Source organism: Poecilia formosa, unplaced genomic scaffold (genome assembly GCF_000485575.1).
Source record: "Poecilia formosa unplaced genomic scaffold, Poecilia_formosa-5.1.2 Scaffold164, whole genome shotgun sequence".
Lineage (NCBI taxonomy): Eukaryota > Metazoa > Chordata > Actinopteri > Cyprinodontiformes > Poeciliidae > Poecilia > Poecilia formosa.
In genome coordinates this window covers 1,327,394-1,346,794 of record NW_006800103.1, presented here as the reverse complement: position 1 = coordinate 1,346,794, position 19,401 = coordinate 1,327,394, and the positions used below count along the sequence as shown (strand labels likewise).

At 38.6% G+C, this 19,401-nt stretch overlaps 2 protein-coding genes across 3 annotated transcripts in view; one reads left to right on the top strand and one right to left on the bottom strand.

Moving 5' to 3' along the window:
• The window catches only part of LOC103146654 (GTP-binding protein 2-like), an 11,209-nt gene extending 5,626 nt beyond the window's left edge, over nt 1-5,583 (top strand). The window contains exons 8-12 of the mRNA XM_007564659.2: nt 520-739; nt 1,660-1,718; nt 1,915-2,086; nt 2,919-3,083; nt 3,152-5,583. Coding sequence (XP_007564721.1) covers nt 520-739; nt 1,660-1,718; nt 1,915-2,086; nt 2,919-3,083; nt 3,152-3,334 — 799 coding nt within the window. The 3' untranslated portion in view covers nt 3,335-5,583. The remainder of the gene's footprint in view (nt 1-519; nt 740-1,659; nt 1,719-1,914; nt 2,087-2,918; nt 3,084-3,151) is intronic.
• On the bottom strand, nt 4,683-18,011 carry LOC103146655 (apoptosis-stimulating of p53 protein 2-like). Of its 2 annotated transcripts, XM_016677768.1 has the most exons (18): nt 17,756-18,010; nt 15,231-15,378; nt 14,552-14,665; nt 13,459-13,511; nt 13,194-13,295; nt 12,295-12,475; nt 11,839-12,026; nt 10,752-10,916; nt 10,406-10,625; nt 9,869-9,960; nt 9,421-9,784; nt 8,751-9,199; nt 8,466-8,630; nt 7,646-7,783; nt 7,409-7,542; nt 7,156-7,322; nt 6,431-6,630; nt 4,683-6,142 (listed from the first exon to the last, which is right to left on the bottom strand). In XM_016677768.1, the coding sequence occupies exons 1-18, from the start codon at nt 17,762-17,764 to the stop codon at nt 6,101-6,103; spliced, it is 2,931 nt and encodes a 976-aa protein (XP_016533254.1). In that variant the 5' UTR covers nt 17,765-18,010; the 3' UTR covers nt 4,683-6,100. The 2 variants fall into 2 exon arrangements, with proteins under 2 accessions (XP_016533254.1, XP_007564722.1); XM_007564660.2 differs by having other exon boundaries at nt 8,466-9,199; nt 17,756-18,011.
• Nucleotides 18,012-19,401: the final 1,390 nt, after the last annotated feature.

The window sequence follows — 19,401 nt, the reverse complement described above, 5'->3', positions numbered from 1 at the left end:
ACAAGAGTAACGATAAAACAATTTGTTTCAAAGGGCAACACAGATTAAACACATTTAGTGAGAAATCTACAACAAGGCCTCAGGGCCATTGCAGAAACAAAAAAGGAGTAAATTTACAAGAAAAAAAACTCATACATTTTGAGGTTGACCTCAGAATTTTTCTATAAGAAAACAAAATTTCTGAGTTTGAAAAATTTACAATTTGTTAGAAAAAATTTTCAAAATTTTAGATTGATCTCAGGAGTTTTGTACAAAAAGGACTTGGAAATTTCAAAAAGTAAAAACAAAAATTTACTTTTGACAATCAGAAATTTCCAAGATTCTTTCTAAAAAAGTTCTGAAATTAATCTAAAATTTTGAAAAAAAAATTCTAACAAATTGTAAATTTTTCAAACTCAGAAATGTTGTTTTCTTATAGAAAAATTCTGAGATCAACCTCAAAATGTATGAGTTTTTTTTCTTGTAAATTTACTCCTTTTTTGTTTCTGCAATGGCCCTGAGGCCTTGTTGTAGATTTCTCACTAAATGTGTTTATTCTGTGTTGCCCTTCAAAACAAATTGTTTTATCGTTACTCTTGTTCGTCTGCCTTTTTGTGTGTGTAGCATCACACCCATCTTCACCCTGTCCAGCGTGTCTGGAGAAAGCCTCGACCTCCTGAAGGTTTTCCTGAACATCCTTCCTCCGCTTAGCAACAGCAAAGAACAGGAGGAGCTGATGCAGCAGCTTACAGAGTTCCAGGTCCACAAACACACACAACATGGACACGAGGTTACATTTCCCTCCCTTTTAGGACTGGGTGATATGGCTAAATCTCTTAAAATCTAAAATCTATTAGTATTTTTGTACAAGATCCGATTTAAGATTTTAATCGATTATTTTTCTACCTTTCTTTTCCAAAAAATAAAAATCACAAATGGCAGAAAATATTTTCAAAAAGTGGCTTTAATCATCCCTTCGCTGAGTTGTGCGGCAGAGTATTAGGGACAGGCTCCACGTTTTTTTTTCCATTTGTTTAATTACGAGAACATAGTGGAAGAATATCTTAAAAATTATTAGAAAAAGTTGTTTTCATGAAAAAAAAGCTTCTCTAGAGTTATTAAGTTCTGATGTGATCACCCAGCCAGTGTAGTTCCTTTTTTTAAATATACGAAGTATGTTTGCATAAATCTTTTCTCCGAATATTATGACTTTATTCTCGTAGTCATGTAATATTATGACTTTATTCACAAAATTGTATTAAAAACAACATTAAAAATCCTAGCCTGGCCCTAATAACCGATCATAAAATTTATATGAATTCAAAATCCAAATAAATAGAAACTGTAAAACATGCTTGTCAAACAAGAAACCTAAGGAGTGCTTCGGTGATAAAAGATAAAAAACCAAATTTCCAAAAATTAAATCTTCAAAAACCCAAAATTTGATTAACTGATAAAATTGATTTTTTGCCCAGCTCTAGTCCCATCAGAGGATGTAGAAGTATAGCTCCAAAAACTAGAATAAATAAAGCTTACGTAGGATTTCAGAAAAAAGAATACAGATCGTACTGTCCTAAATGTTAAAAGGTTGGTTTGGATAGGTTTTTTCTCTTAATGAATGAAATCATCCATGTTAAAAGTTGTTTTTTATGCTACACATGTCCAATCATGTGTTTGCAGGTGGATGAGATCTACTCAGTCCCTGATGTTGGGACTGTTGTTGGAGGAACTCTGTACAGGTAAGATGGCATGGTCTAATTAAAGGTTAAATCTTCTAGTTAGCCATTTTGTTGCTAACGCATAGATTAGCAATGCTGATGGATTGTCAGTTGACCTTATTTTCAAACTTTTTGTCAGTTTAGATTCAGTTTAATTTAATTTATCCCAAAAAGTTTGAAAATAAAACCTTAACACCATCTTTATTTTTTCTGCCAGTGGAGTTTGCAGGGAGGGCGAGCGACTCGTGGTTGGACCCACTGAAGAGGGTCGTTTCCTGCGCCTGAAAGTGGGCAGCATCCAGAGGAACCGCTCGGCCTGCAGGGTGCTGAAGGCCGGACAGGCAGCCACTCTGGCTCTGGGAAACTTTGATCGCTCACTTTTGCGCAAGGTCAGAGGTCATCTAATGTTGGGTTAATAATTAGGACAGAAATTCAGGCTCATTGGTCCGTGTTCACTGATAACCAAAAGGACTGGTGGGCACACTTCTGCTAACCCGCTAATAGAGGAGCAAATTTAGCTCTATCGCGTTTTTGATCATTTTGAAAACATTTAGCGCACATAGCTTTAATGTTTTCTAAACTTTCAGTTGAAAAAAGTTAGACATCTTTGCAGAAGTTTTGGTAGAGTGCACAAAAATTGTACTCAACTAAAATGACCCAAGTAAGAGTAATAAAGTATTTGGTAAAAGTCTACTCAAGTGCAAAGTAACTGATCAAATTATCAATCATTTAATATTTAAAAATTACATAATCAGATGGACCGAATATAAAGTTAAGTGGGAACACTGATATTTTAAGGACAATAATTTATACAAGTAACAAAACATAAAATCAGGCAAAAAAAAAAATCCAAATCAGTTTCTTTTAATGGAAAAATTATGAAACTTTAACAAGACCTGCAGGTGTGTGTCTGTGTCTGGTGAAGTTTTGGTTAAAACCTGTTTGATTTTCAGTCAGTGGGTAGAAAAATCCAGAAATTTTACTCAAGTAAGAGAATAAATATTTCATAATAAAATTACTCAAGTAAAAGTAAAAAGTAAAGCATAATAAAAATGCTCTAAAAAGTAAATTTTCTTCAAAACAGTTACATAAGTGAATGTAATTGAGTAAATGTAGCCGGTTCCTACCCAACTGTTAAGAATTCGTCATAAAATCAGACGTTTATATGCATGCTCTTATTTTGAAATGGATGAAGAGTGTTCCACTTCCTGCGTATTGCAGGGCATGGTGATGGTCAGCCCCAAGATGAACCCGACCATCTGCTGCCAGTTCGAAGCTGCCATTGTTCTGCTCTTCCATGCAAAGACTTTCCGGCGGGGTTCGCAGGTCACCGTCCATGTCGGTAACGTCCGGCAGACGGCTACGGTGGAGTGCCTTCACGGAAAGGTTGGTGGGTTTTCTTATTCGTGTTGCATTTGGAAACAGACTGTTAAATCCTTCACTGCTGGTTTCAGGATGAGCTTCGAACGGGGGAGAGGGCCGTTGTTCGCTTTCGCTTCATCAAGCACCCCGAGTATTTGCGACTGAGCGCCAAGCTGCTCTTCAGGGAGGGAGTCACCAAGGGCATCGGTCATGTAACACGTCTGCTTCCCCAAGACCAGAATCTGAACCATGACCAGAATCTGCAGGATTATTAGAGACGATTTCACTGGACCAACAAAAGCTGGCTTTATGCTCCTGCCAAACTACATGCATATTAACCCACAGTCCAAACTTCACGAAGCTAAAAATATTTGGTTTCTTACTCAAGGTTGCAAGAACAAAGTGCACAAGAAGCTCAAGTGTTGAAGTCCTGATAAGTTCATCTCACTGCAGCAAACATCCACTTTAAATTTCTGACTAATCACACAATAGTTGTTGTTCTGCCCAGATGACAAGTCAACAACAAGCTGGACCACCAAAACCCACGCCAGCCTGACAAAAGATTGGCCGTCTTTTGCCAGACCTTGGTCTTGAGACAGAGAAGGGTGGAGTGCTTCCTGCCCCAAGTGGAGGAGTTTCAATATCTCTAGGTCTTGTTCACAGATGGGGGAAAGATGGAGCGGAGATCGATAAACGGATCGCCATGTCGAAAGGTGAAGCTCTCGATTAACCAGTTGATCTACGTACCTATCCTGATCTAAAGTCACAAGCTCTGAGGAGTGACCGAAAGAGCAAGATCACGGATTTAAGCAGCTGAAATGAGTTTTCTCTGCAGGGTGACTGGGCTCTTCATTAGAGAAAGGGTGAGAAGCTCGGTCATCTGGGATAGACTCAGAGTAGAGGCGCTGCTTCTCTTTGTCAAAAGGAGCCATGTGAGGACACGATGGAGGGACTAAGTTTATCGGCTGGACTGGGATTATGTTGGGATTCCCCAACGTAATCTCAACCAGAGAGAGAAAGGCTGGGACTCTCTGCTAAGGCTGCTGACTTCATGGTGGATGGATGAAGTGCACTCTTTCCAAAAAGTTCCACTTTTTCTCCTCCATCCATTGATGAAAAGCAAGTCTCTTCATCCAGATGTGGCTCACATCTGGCCTCTTTTTTCTTCTTGCAGTAGTTTTGGCTTTTAGCTTTGATATGAGTCTCTTCTTCTTCTCCTGTTGGAAGAAATGCTTGCCTACTTCATGCTGCCAGACAGGTTCTACTTAAGTGATTTCTTGATTCAAATTAAATTGAACTCATTTAATTCTCATTCTTAATTTGGATAGCTGTTTAATACATTAAATATTCCTTATAAAACTGTATTTTGCTTTTACTCAGGTTATCTATCTGATACTAAAATGTGTTTGATCTGGTATATTTTAGTGAAACTAAAACGCTAAAGCATCAGAAAAACTATTATAACAATTTTTTTTTGATTGGCCTCAGTTTCTGCTACACAGACCAACTTTATTAGGATTTTAAAATCAAATCTGATGTTGAAAGCTATAAGATACAATTGTGTCTGAATTAGAACCTACAGCCATTTCACTCAACATGGTTCAATTGTGGTAGATCTTTTACAAAAACTCCTGTTTTAATTTAAAACAAAAGAGTGAAGATAATGATGTCAAACATAAAACCTGTTCAGGAAAATGTTTCCACGTACCAATGACAGGAGGAAGTCCTGAAACTAATACGACATATTACAGTACTATTGCTTTGAAGTCTGTATTTAGAATAAATATATTTTAGTACTTATACAAATGAACATTTAAAAATCCTTTTATCTCCTTTTTTCCCTCATTGTCTTCCATTGTGTTGGAATGGATCCATAGTTTAAGGGAATATTTATCCACGTTTTCCAGTTTTGTTACTCATCCATAATGCAGAAACAGTTAAATCTTCATCCACATGTTCATTGTAGCACTTCTCTAAACCTGCGTTTAAAAAAACCCACAAACTATATTTGCATCAATCAATTCAAAGACGTTTTTGTATTTTGAAGGTTGTTGGTGAATCTGTTCAGGCGAGCGCATATTAAATTCAATTTGTACCAGCTGGATCCGAAACACGGACCTCCTTTTTCAAAACAGCTGCAGTGGAAGACGTGTGTTGTTGGTTTGTAATTATGTGAATTAAATGCACACTGCAACTACGCCCAGTTAAGGCTAACCTGCATGCTTGGTGATGGGCAGGTGCTCCACACCTGAATGTGGTGACTTTAACTTATAACCTTTTTTTGTTTTGTTTTCTTGAGGATTTGTGCAATTTGTTAATCTAATCTTGAATGTACTCCATGGTTCTTGTCACTATTGAAATGCAGTCGCTGCTGACTCTGCTCTGTATTCGGAGGGTACATGTGTGCTGCAGAGTTGGCACTGCTGATTCTGCAGAGTGTAGAAGCTGAAAACGGACACAGAGGTTTAACGTTTGCTTTTCCTTATCGTTCCTCAAGCTCTTAAATAAAGAGTTGAAGTTGAAAGCTGAGAATGTGTGACGTATCTTACTTTTAACATCCTGGCAATGTGTGTTTTTATTTTTAATGTTTATATTCATGCTAATTCTTATGTCTTTGGTAAAATCACCTAATCTGCAGTAAAACAGGACTATGCGGATGGATGAAATGCCTTTAATAATAAAAAAAACAATGTTCAAACCATTTCAAAGAAAAATCTAAAGCAATAACTAGCTATTATTATAGAACAAGCTGCAAAACTTCCCCTCCCACACTTGTTTCTAAATATATATATTAATCAACTTTCTAAAACTAGAAGAACTCCAAAATAATTAAAATCTTGTTTTTTATGTGGTTTTCTGTCTTTGTTGGGCAGCTCTGTTTTGAAAAATAACCACTGTAGTCCATTTTAACGGTGGAAACTGATGAACTATTGTTTCTTCTTTCTCTGCGACAGTTCTTTGTGTTGGTGGCAGTAGTTCAAGATGTAATTGTGCTGCTGTTTCTTCTCATTTGAATTCCTTCAAATGGAAATAAATCATTGCTAAGCGAGGCTCCTCTGCCGTGGCTTGATCCTCGGATAGAGCTGGGAGAAAATGAGAAAAAGTTTCTCATTAAAAGACTAAGATTCCAAATTAAACCAATAAGAACTATTTGAATTTCATTAGAGAGCCTTTATATAAATAAGTAAGACCTGGAAAAGGTTAGAAAGCGTCACAATGTTGAGAGAGGAATGAGTATTTATTAAGGATACTCCAATCAGGTTTCTTCCCGCTGATTACAATACCGATAACCCATGAGGGCCGATCATCAATACCAATCATCACATACACCTAAGAAAGTGGAGTGGAGTGGAAGCTGCAGTTCATCTTACCCCAAGAAGGTTGCGGGGAATGTATCCTTCATGGTCGCCACATCGAGCCCACCACCATTCTGTCTCGACCTCCCCTTCCTGTTTCAGCACCGTCAGGCAGTCTCCTTCGCTGAAGCCAAGCTCGTCCTTATTTTCAGGCTTATAGCTCCACAGAGCATACACCACCCCACGGTTCATCACTCCCATCTTGTCCTGAACACCTACAGCGGCACAGACAGGAAACTTGATTAGATTAAATAATTTATTTACTGTAGCAGCAATTCCCTAATATTACTGTTTGTTTGTTTGTTTGTTTTTGTTCAAAGCTGAACTTAGTGTTTTACATCAGACACCTTGCTGGGCAGCTTTCCAAGTGGTCACACTTGTCTGAGGACATCCTGTTTGCAGCCTCACAATGGCGAGGAAGTACTGTTGATTAGTTGTTAGACTCATCTTGGTCTAATGATGTCGAAATGTGTGTAGAGCATGATAAGAGGATTGTTTAAACACCGATTCTGATTGTACCAGTTGTGAATGTTGCCGTTAAGCTCCTTGTTAGAGAACAGCAAGTTGTGCAAAAAAGTACTGAAACACTGAACAGCTGGACATGTACATTCAAAGGTTCAGAGAAGGTCACATTAAGTTCACCTGTAAATGTTCGTAGTGGATTTTAGGTTTGAAATTTAACTCGAAAGCATAATGTCCTAGACTTTTTGTGAGTAGCGTATGTTTAATGCATATCTCACCATAAAGGAACTGGGAGCACTGTGCATAGCCCTCCTCCAATTCCTCACACTTGTCAGCTGCAGTCTGCATGTCACTGTATGTAGCTGCAAACACAGCTGCCCCAGATTCCACCAGGAACTTGCAAACCTGAACATTGTTGCAAGAGGCAGCACAGTGCAGGGGCGTCCTAAAAGGGAAACAGACTCTCGTCAACTGTGCTCCTGATCATGAAGGTGAAGCTTATCAGAGGAGCTCACTGAAGATCAGACTCACCAGCCATCACTATCAGCAGCATTGACGTTGACACCAAATTGAACCAAAAACTTCACTATGTCAGTGTGGCCGGCACAGACAGCATTGTGCAACGCTGTGATTCCCTCATCGTTAGGCATGCTGGCATCATCCACCTGCAATATCAGCAACGTGAAAGATCCAATCATCCATCTCATTCTTCACCCAAATTCACAACTCTAGCCTTGCAAGGGAGCATCAGCCAGAACCGTAACTTACATCATAGATGACTCTCTGGACAAGGTCAAATTCACCCTCCAGAGAGGAATCCAGCAGCAGGGCCAGAGGGCTGAACTGGACACGCGTCCTGTGCTCCACGCGGTCAGAGCCAGGTTTACGCAAGATTGACTGTTTACTCTGAAAGACAGAGCAGAAAGTCTATTACCAGAATCTGTATGTTTTCCTTAGTGAACAGTAGTTATTTGTGCTAATTGTTTGGTCCTTTATAGGCTAAGGTTTTTTCTACTTTGGTGAAATTGTTCCTCTACCATCATGGGCTGAAAGGAAGGAGAGGAGAGGAAGAAGCCACTGCTCCCAAAGAAACAGAGAAGACCAGATTACAGTTTTTAAACTGGGGACAAAGACCTTAATGCAGCGCAGTTGGTAGCACTGAAGGTCCGAAGCTCCAATCCCAGACTGGGAAGTTTTTGCATGTTATTCTTGTGCATGCATGAGTTCTCTATGTTTAGTCCAGCTTCCTGCCACAGTCCAAAAGCAGGACTGTTAATATAACTGATTACTCTAAGTTGATCTCAGGTATGAGTGTGCATGTTTGTTTGTCCTGTGTGTCTGTGTTTAGCCTTGTGATGGACTGGAGACCTTTCCAGGGTGCTCCTCACCAATAAGGGAGTGTAGGTGATGGACGGGTGTATCTGGGTGAGGATTGAAATAGTTTATTAAGTCTTCATTCATCATACAAACTGCCCATTTGAAAAGGGTTGTGGACACCTTGAGAGTCACTGCTTGTAAGGGGAAGAACATTTTCCTGCTGTATTTTTACAACAGCAGTAGCATCTTAACTGGTAAAACTGTGACTCACAGGTGGGGCTGGGTCTTGTAGAATCAGTTGCTGAAAGCTGAGTGTATCATCTGCAGGTTCTTCCTCCTCACAGCTGGGAAAAGGCGGAGGTGGCCAAGTAAACATCTCCTCTGGAAAGTGCTCCTGTTGAGCTGCAGTGGAAGAAAGTTCTTCATCCTTGTCTTCCTGTGGGGATAGAAGGAAAGGATCAGGATCTGGGATCAGGGAAGGTGTTGTCAAACTGTTACTGTTGTGTCCAGCTGACATCAGAACAGCTAAACTTTTGTCTTTCACCCTGGAACTGACATCTTTCTTAATGGTCCTGTCGTCAGGAACTGTGGACTGAACATTTTCCTCTGGTGGACTGATGTTCTTCATAGGAATGGTTTCCATGGCAGCCAGAGTTGTCTGCTGGTACAGAAGCTTCTCAATATTAAATCCACCCGGGCCTTCAGACTCTACAACTGAGCTGCGTTTTTTTAGAGGCCGGGGGGCGTTGTGCAGTCGGCGGCGGAGGCCCTCCAAGTCGGCATCAGAGTTCCTGTGAGGGTTGGACGCGAACGGGAGGAGCTTGGAGGGACTGAGTGGACGAGGAATCGCACATTCTGCTGTATCAGCATCTGCACCTTTGTCATCATTGACAGCAGATGAAATGGTATCAGTCCCAAACTCACAGAGCCCAGATCTCAAGGAGGTGTTCTCTGAGCTGACTGTTTGCGGCCTCTTGCCACCTGGAAGGACTGGTTTTCCATACACTGCACAGGAAGAGACGGTGACAAAGAGTACACAAAAATAATCAGTACACTTTAAAACAAAGGCTCTATGTCCAACATAGAGCCTACATTTTGGATAATACAATCCAACTCAACTTAATTTTGAGATTACAGTTAGCCCAAAAAGTATTCATACACCAGTCAAATATGAAATTACACTCCCTAACACAAAACAAAGGAGAGAGAAGCTGGATCGGTATCACCTCGTGGTTTGCTGCGGGACAGTGTGCCCTGGCCTTCTGCTTGGTAGGCTTTACCAGGGGTGGCCTGCTGGGTGTACATCGAATAGATTGATGAAGCTGCCAGAGTTTGGGGTTTCTGAAACACAGGTGGAGGCACATCCGTGGGGTTTGGTGTGTAAGGTCGCACTGCAGCTGCAGGAGGACTTTCCTTATTGCTGTGCAGAGGGAGGGTGTTGCTGTGGGAAGACATGACCCCTGGATCCTTAAGTTTCTTTTTCCCAGGGAAGGTCCCTGTCCAAAAGGCAGGCTTGGAAAAGGTTGATGGACCAGAGAAAGGGAATAATTTCGGTTTAGTGGGAACTGCTGGTGGCACCGTTGACTTGGACTGAAAGCAAAAATAAAACACAAACAGAACCATTAAAGTCATGCAGCTGAAAACAATAGAAGTTAAGCAGAAGTCTAGTAAGACCTGGTTATCCTTTAGCTGCGTCTGTGCGGTGTGACCAAGTCGTGAAGCACCAGGGGAAGGAATGTAAGCATTGTCTTTTAGGGTCTCCACACCTACAAAAGATGCTTTACATTAAAATCTTTGACTTTGAAGAAGCCTTTTTGTACCCTCAACATAATAAACTGCATCTCTTTGGTCCCTTAATTCATTCTATAAACAGTGGTTTTGTTAAATACTGTAGACCAAATGCATTTTTTGTCTCTCCAGACCAATGGTTGTTAACTTTCCTAACAAGTAATGTGTGATACTCGACTGTAAACTTCAGATTAACTTCAGAATACTAAAAATACAGAGAGAAACAAAGCCTTTACTAAAACTAACTGACCATAGCTTTTATAGCAGAGGTTTGACATATGAGGGCAGCAAGTGGAAGCAACTTGGTTTTCTGGACAAAAGTTGCTACAATTACTTATTTCTGTGTTGAAACCTTTCACCTTTCAGAGTCAACAATCATCTTTAAAATGTCTAAACCAAAAAGGAACAGATCACTATGCTTACTAATGCTTGGTTTGGCTGGTACAGCTGGTGGCTTTCGGGATGAGGCACGCATTGGTAAGGTGGCAGTGCCATCTGGATATGCCGACTTCACCATCGTTTCCTGGCAAGGAAGCACAGCAGAAGGCTGGGAGTTTGACCTAGAGGCGGACTGGATGTATGGCCCCACTGCTGCTACTCTGGAGCTTGGCTCATGTTGAGGGTTGATGCTGTTTAAGGCCACCTGACAAATGATGGCAGAAATCAAAAAGGTGCACAAATACAACAAAAAGCAATGGACTTTCTTTGCTTTGTTGCTTATCTCCTCGTGATAAACAGATATTGTGATACATGTATTATTTAAACTTACTGGCAGGTTCTCTTTCTGCTGCAGGGCAGCCTTTTTCTTCCATAGTCTCCCTTGAAGCTCACCAAGACGTTGGTCCATTGCAACAACTTCCATGTTGTTCTTTTTCAGCCTGTCTTTCTGCTGCTGCAGCCTAGCACTTTGTTCCTGGTTCAGCTTGTTCCTCAGCTGGAAAGGAGGAGGAAGTTAAATCATCAACAAGGTGATGAGTTTCTGCTTGGTGACCTGGGGAAAATCTTAGTTTTCAAGGTGTTACCATCTTGAGCAGTAATTCTGCTGCTTTTTTTAATTCACAGGTACTACAGTCTTATTCACCAACCGGACAACTTGACTTTGAAAAGTAAAAATTAAAAATAAATTAAATTCTTAGGCCTCTAATTCACCCAGCAGCATAGGGCTGGATAATAAATCAATAACTATATATATTGTGATTGACACATAATCAATATCCATAGATAATACATGTGATAAAATATTCTCTGGACTTCGATCCTGACTCGCTCGCTCTTTGGTTGCCTGGCAACAACTTGCTTGGTAACAAGCAGTTTCAAGTTCCCTCAACTTTGGTTACCTAGCAACATCCTGTTGAGTAACTTGCACAGCAGCAGTTTAAGGTTTCGCCACCAAGCCTCATAACTGCTTAAAAAAAGCAGTTATGAAATAAAAACCTGTGGTTTTATTTCCACAGGTGTGAAATAAAACCTGTGGATCAAACCACAGCTAAGCCGTGAAGCGTGCCAGAAGCTGAGCGCTGCAAACAACCAACCCCACTGCGAAGAGAGAAGTGCTTAACACGTTTTACTTTGGACATTTAAAGTATTTTCCAGTTCCAGTGTTAAAAGTTCTTTACAAAACTGGTCTGTGATTGGTTTTGGATTATTATGTCATTATTAATATATTACTTTGAAATGGCCTCAAAACAATAATTACTGGGGCAATTTATCGTCCAGCAAAATTTGTTATCATGATAGGCCAATTGGTGTCACTGGTTTAAACCTTGGCTACAAAACATTTACGTGTCACAATTAACCAGCTTGTTATAATTAAATTATTAGGCACACTCAATAAACTTTTATGACTAAAGTTTCACCTGCAAGTCTTTATATAAGTCCTTTAGCTCGGAAGAAGAGTTGTGAGGATGAAAAGGAAAAGGAGGCTCAAAACGAGCATTTCTTAGTGCCTCCAGCTGGCTGCTCAGCTCCTCCACCTTGGCTGCAGCCAACTCCAACTCGTTGTGCTTCCGCTGAAACAGGCTGGTCATCTGCTCAATCTCCTCCACTGGCACAAACAGAAAATAAACATCCCCAACACACAATGTCACTGCACACAGCAACTTACTTCCTTTAAGAGATGCTGAATGTGGAAAAGGTGGAGTTGGAAGTTCTCCTTGCCATCACCCTAAACTTTAGTGCCCTCTTTCTCAATAATCAAACAATCTGACATATTTTCCTCACAGATCAATTGTCAGCGGTGAAAAAACGGCTATTTAAAAACAGTTTTAATGCTGAAATGTTTCAGAGTTGGTACAAGAAGGAAAGCCTCTGACCTAATTTGGAGTTTATGTTTCGTTTCTGCTCCACTTGGCCCCTGAGAGCCCGGACCCGTAGCAGTTTGGCCTCCTGGTTGCGTATGTTTTCTTGCAGCTGAAGCAATCGGTCTTGCCCAGATGCCTCCTGATGCTGCTCCTGCCTCTGATCCTGCAGCTTCAGGTAACACAGCTGCTGCTCCTGCAACATCCAGCAAAAGCCCTTCATCAGTCAATTTACAGGCACATGACGCTATTATAGTTTAATATTGTTTTTAACATGAAAAGCAAAAGTTGACAGATTTTTTATAGCATTTACACTTCCAAAAACATTTATATTAAATTGGGGTGCTTAGAGCTACAAGATAAAAGTTACTCAGCAACCACTATTACCACTTAATACCTTAAACCTGGGATCAAAATTAAATTATGCGTTCTCTTGTATCACAGCTTCAGAAAGCATAAGATGATCCTGAAAACAGCGGATGATATAAAGCAACAGTGTCTCATTACACACATGATGTGTGGCGCAATAAGCAATTAATTAATTAATCATATGATGAAATAAAATAATTTCCATTCAGTATATTTCCTTGACAATACAGCACACACTCTCCTGCCAACAACAATAATAAACGGGCAGGCAGCTGCTTTCCCATAAGATCTACATGTGTGAATAATCTGAACTCACAATATTCTGTATGAACAATAGATGTGTTCTCCATCGCTGAGGTTGGAGAACGGCCTAAACACTGATGAGTGACATAAAGGTCTTCCAGCATTAAATCAGACAATTTCAAATGTATATAATGGGTTCAGTTCAATATAAAGCTGAAACTGGGCTGAAGAACAACGGGTTCCTTCGGTAAAACTATTAATAGTAGTCGTATGCATGCTGCAGAGCGCTTGGTGTGCTGTACCTTGAAGGCCAAAAGCTGCTGCTGGGCATCAATCTGCTGCTGCTGTCTTGTTGCCAGATCCTGCAGCTCGCTCAGCGACATATCCAGAGGAATAACTGAGAACTGCAACAGAAAGCTCAGTCCGAGTTTGTAGTCACGTCATCATATTGTTTTTCTCTCTATCCAGCAGTCATTATGCCAAATTACACAACCTCTGGATGCGTTTCTTTACTAGACATTATGATGCAGTGTGATATCAATGTTTCTGAATAAATAAAGATCTTACCCCATTCTCTCTGAGTCTTTCCAAAGTAGTTTGGTCTGCAGCTCTGCATCCAGCTGAACACAAAAACAGATGTATCTTTTCAGACTTGCTACAGTGTTAAGTACAAAATACACACAACAAATCAATCATATGTTAACCATTCATGAGATATGCTAAAGTTAAAGCAAATCAATACTTAAAAATACCGTGAACAAAAAACACAGATGGAGCAGCCCACTTAATTCCTTCAGCTCTAAGCTGATTACTGCCTGAGCTGCTGGAAATACATGCTGAATCTGTTCTTTGGGAGCTGCAGACCCTCCTGCAGATTTGCACTACATGCTGCTAGATACAGGCACACTGGATTAAGGTTTCATCCAGATCCTGTCTGATTGATTTGATGGTTCTCTATAAACATATTTTCTTTTGAACAGGTTCAGATCAGCATATGGATTATTCAAAACATCTTCATTACATTTTTTGCGCCAAATCTTTCTTAGATAACGAGATCTTAGTCAGCTCAATTCTTGTCACTTTAAATCTGAATAATCAGCTGCTGGCCACGCCCTCAAATTCTACGTTTACACTCACATGTGAAAATGGCAACGATCAAATGCAAAATTATACAACCGTAAATATTTGAAAAGCAGAAGTGGGCCTTCCTGTACAGCTAACAAGATGCATGTCCAAATGTCCACAGCAAAATGCGTGTTTTGTTGTGGTAAGTCCACAACAAAATGCATGTCTTTTCCAGCAGCCATTGTACGGCACATACAATGGTAAAACCAGCTGACCAAATGTGCTGGAACTCCACTTGGGTTGCTAGGTAACGGGCTGAGCTTGGCTGGGGTTGCTAGGTAACAATGCAATGCCCATCAATTGTGACTCAACAAAGGTTTTTGTAACGGCTCATTTTCCAAACACCAAAAAATATAAACTTAAAATAAGACTTTTCCAAGCACCTGGGCTGTTTTAGAAGCAATGGAAGAACAAAAACGTGCCAAAATTAAACTTTGCATAATAGCCCCCCTTTCATCCCTTCTTTGATGAATAAATCTGGAAGATAAAAGTAAGATTATTTAATAGTCTCTGGTGATAATAAGGTATATCCAACCTGTTTCGTGTCCAGAGGCTCTTTGGTATCGCAGGATGTAGCGCACCTCCTCTTTCTGCTGGCCCCATCGCTGCAGCACCTCCAACATCGGCTCGTCTTCTTCAACCACACGCTCTGAAAGGTTAGAAAACAACACAGAGACTTTAACATGCAGCTATAAAAATATAACTGCTCTTTAAAAAAGATCTCCTGTTGATCTTATCGAATACAGAGAGGTGGGCAGTATTTATAAGTCTGTTCTCTGAGCTACAGGGAGCCATAAGGACTTTCGAACTGGGGTTATGTGCTCCATCTTCCTGGTTTTAGTCAAAACGCTAGCAGCAGCGTCCAGGATCTGATTGGGTTTTTAGTCAGAAGACGCTGTTGCAGTATCAATGCGACTAAAGAAAATCACATGAATGACTTTCTCTAGATCTGGGACATTAGTCCTTTAATCCTGGAAATGTTCTTCAGGTGATAGAAGGCCAACTTTGTAACTGTCTTTATGTGGCTCTGAAGGTTCAGGTCCATCACTATACCCAGATTTCAGACCTTATCACTAGTTTACATCTGTAATAACTGAAATTGTGCTTTGACTCTAGATCGTTCCTCTTTAGGTCCAAGGATAATAACTTCAGTTTTTAGTTATGACGGAGCAGTAATCATGAAAAGCTGTGGTCAGTATTTATGTAAAACTCACCTGAGCCTCTCCAGGTCTCAGCCAGGTAGCAGTCGGCCTCACCAGGCTCCTTACAGAGCTCCACAACGTCTCTGCACAGCATCTCTGGCATGACGGGAACCTCCGTGATGCGCTGGTCGTTGCTGCCAAGGTGTACGGTAAGGAACATCTAAAAACATGGAGCAAATTATCCAGGAAATGTTTAAAAGAGGTCAGAAAGACTTAGAAAACAATCTACCGTAACTAAAAAGGTTGTTACAGTAGAGTATTTCATATGGTAGGTATGTAAGCAATAAATTAATTAATCATGTGATAAATTGAAACAATCTCAATCATTTCCATTTATTGCTTCTATTTTGCTGCAAAAAACAGTGTAATAAAAGTCTTCAGTCTGGTGCTTTGGCCTCAACTAGCCCTTTTTTTGAAGGACAAGTGTGTTTACAGAGACATCATAATTTATTTTATTTGTTGTTTCTGTTGTTTTGTTTATTTATTTTGGATATTTAAAATGTCTTCCAGTTCCAGTGTTACATGTTCATTAAAATTTAACATTTATTGATCTTTGAGAATGTGTTCTTGCAATATTATACCATTACTTGAAAATGGTCTCAAAGAAGAACAATGTTGTCGTTTATCGCAATAACTTTGTGGACAATTTATCGTCCAACAAAATTTGTTATCATGACAGGCCTACAGGTGTGTTATAAAATAAATGTTAGTACTGACCAGTTCTTAGTGTTTAAAATGAATTGTTTGAAAAATGTAAAATAAAGCAATACTTTATTAGTGTGTGGTGGAAGATATCAAACCATAAACCATTTTATGTCAGATTTCTGTTCTTTTTATAACTGATATTTACGTTATAAAAGCTGCAAAAACACAAAACCTTACTCTGTAGTTTTACTCTAGTTTCTAGTGCAAATATCTTAGTGCACTAGAAATTAGAGAAAACTAACTTTCCAGCAAGGTGTAGGAGTTTGTTTTAGGTAAATAATCCTTTAATTTAGATTTAAAAAGCACCAGTTCAACTGGGAGATTATTTCACTTCTAACATGGAAAAATGTCTTATGAGTGAAATAATCTGGTACTTTTTAAATCAATATTGAAGGATTATTTAAATAAAATAAGCTCTTAAAACTTAACATAATGATATCATAAGCAAATGCTTCTATTTTGAGTTCTTGAGTTATGTTATAGTTTCCCTCAGATTGGAGTCAAATTCAAGGGGAGATCCAGTTTATGAAGGTAATTTACAGTCTCAATGTTTATAATGTTGAAATTTAGATACATTAAGAACATCATGCAAAAGTCCATAGCTGCAACTAAAAATGATTTACGTAATCAAATATTATATTGATTATTCTGATGATTAATCGGATAAAAACATTGCCACATTCTGCTGATTTTTTATTTAACCACTTAATCATTTTAAATATAATATTAGAAATGCATAAAAGGTTGCTAATAAACAAATAATTCTTGCCTAAAATGCATTAGCATGACATTCCAGTAGTCTGCACTTTTAAGGAAAGCAGCTGTGAAACATGAGTCAGTCTGGATGCTGCAAAGAATTTAAAATGTGAAAAAAAGGACAGTGTAGGAAGTTTGCTTCAAGCAAAACTGTTAACAGAGAAGTTTGTCTCTATTTCCTCAAACAGGTCATATCAGGTTCCTCTATTATAACAATTAAATTAACTTTTGACTGGAAAAAGACACATGTAAGCATGTAAGCTCTTATCAGTCACTTCCTCACCTTCACAGCCCAGAGGAGGAACATTAATGTGCTTTAGTTGATCATATAATGTACGTAGTTTCCCGCGAAGCAATGGTGATAAAATCAAAAATCCCATTAGCTGGGTGATTCATACAACGGAGTACTAGGGCCATGGTAGATGGAAAATAAAAAGAAGGAAAAATTTTCTGCCAGAAATTTTCTAGAAAACCTCCCAGAAATTTCTGAGTTTGAAAAGTTGAAAATTTCAAACTTTTGAAATGTAGAAAATTATAGTTTTTTTCCTGAAAATTTCTGAGATTATTGTCAAAATTTCTGAATTTTTTCTAGCAAATCTTCAACTTTCAAACTAAAAAAATTCCAAGTTTTTTCTAGAAGATTTCTGAGATTCGTCTCTGCATTTCTGAGTTTTTGGATGTAAATTTACTCCTCCTTTTTAAGCCCACAATGACTCCAATATGCTGTCGAAGCTTTTTAATTCTACTTTTTGATAGTTATTAAACTCCATCATTACTGGAATCTCCCTGGTTTGCTACTAGTTGCAGATAAATCAATCAATCAATCAATCATAAATCAATACTTCCTCTCCTCAGTCCAACTGTTTAATTGATTATGAAGTCTCAATTGTCAGCTAAAAGTACAATCATAGATAGATAGATAGATAGATAGATAGATAGATAGATAGATAGATAGATAGATAGATAGATAGATAGATAGATAGATAGATAGATAGATTTTCGTTTAAAGCTCCGATTACAGCATTTAAAAGTTAATATTAGATATTTATGCTATGAAATACAAAGTTCCTTCTCACCGGCATCATGCTGTGGAACTGGTACCGTCGGTTCGGAAGGCTCCTCCTGTTTGACCTGTTGCAGAAAGGTTCGTCTGGTCCGGTCTGTCCAGATTTTCTCGCGCCTTTATAGAAAAGCACCGTCGATATTCTCGTAACGGGGGCAAAGCCTGGTGTCGGTCCGCGGCGCGGAGGCAGAATCCCGGCCGCTCTGTGACGCGCCCCGACGCTCCTCCACTATCACCGGATCAGCTGCGGACTGGACAGCGGACTGAGGGCTGCAGGAAGCGGGACTGTCAAAATAAAAGCCATCAAGAGTCCGATTATTGATTCAATAATAATAATAATAATGATGATGATGATAATTCCTCAATAAAATGTGAAGCTTAAGTAGCTTAAAACAACAAATAGATGATAAATTAACTGTGATTTTGAATGTACTTTTTCGTAACTAACACAACAAAACTGAAAATTAATTACTGACAACAACAACAACAACAACAACAAGGATAGGAATATTACAAATATTTACTATTTAAAAATATTTAATTTAAAAAGACACCATTACTGGTACTGCTATTTGTAGTATATGTCAGAGATTTATTCATTAATGTCTTAAAAATCAGAATGTGGCTTTATTTTTAGATGAGTTCCATTCCTGAATATCTTAAAATAACAGATAAATCAACTGTGATTTTGAATGTATTTATGTTTTTGTCACTTATTCAACAAAACTAAAAATCGGATCAAAGGCAAAACGTTTACAAAAATTTCACTGAATAAAAACTTAGAGTTATAAATTCAAAGTTGTTTGTATATATTGATGATTTTTGTCATTCTTTGTTTTTTTTTGTTTTGTTTTTTTTTGGGGGGGGGGGGGGGGGGGGTTACCTGAAACATTAAATTGTAAAAAAATAAAAGCAAGAAATTGCTAACAGGGTACATACGTTTCACTGCTCTATAAATAAACAACATTGGTTTGGACATAAAGATGTGACTTTTAGAGAGTTAATCATAACACACTGGAAAACAAAGATTGATATTTATTAAGATGTATCACTTGGTGCATTTTAACTATAACTCATCTAAAGATCTGCCATGAAACATAATTAAATCTGAAACAAATCAACTAATACATCTTCAACAGAAGGAAGGTAAATAAACCAAAACAGAACAATATATAACAGAATGAAAGTATTGTTCCACAGTGGGGAAATTCAAAAAAGTATAGCATAACAAAAAACTACAGTTAATAAAAACAGCAAACCCAGATTTTAAATATCAAAGGAAATGAGTAGCTGGGTAATAATAGCTAAAATATGATTCAAGGCACTCTATTTAAAGCCTATTTTTACTGTAATTAGTTTCTCAGGTGTAAAAGTGAAACTTATGAACATTGTGTTGTTCAGCAGGTCCTATCTATGTTTCAGGAATCATGTAGAAGTAAGAAAAATGTCAGAAATGGAAAGAAAGTTTTCTACAAACACTAGTTCTAAAATAAAGTATGTTTTCTGACAATTTGGTGCATCCATTCTGCAGAAAAATCGCAGTTTAACAGGTGTCTTGTTGCTGTGGTAACCGTGACCTCAATACAGACAGATAAGAGCCACTGAGTAAAAATAGAATTAAAAAAAGAATAAAAAATTTAAAAAAGTAAAAATAGAATA

Excerpts from the sequence above, each read along its gene's own strand:
- LOC103146655 (XM_007564660.2), bottom strand. Across the intron at positions 9,785-9,868 it reads CGCAGCTAAAGGATAACCAG|TCCAAGTCAACGGTGCCACC; the intron begins GTCTTACTAGAC and ends TTTTGCTTTCAG. Across the intron at positions 7,784-8,465 it reads TACAAGACCCAGCCCCACCT|AGTAAACAGTCAATCTTGCG; the intron begins GTGAGTCACAGT and ends TCTGTCTTTCAG.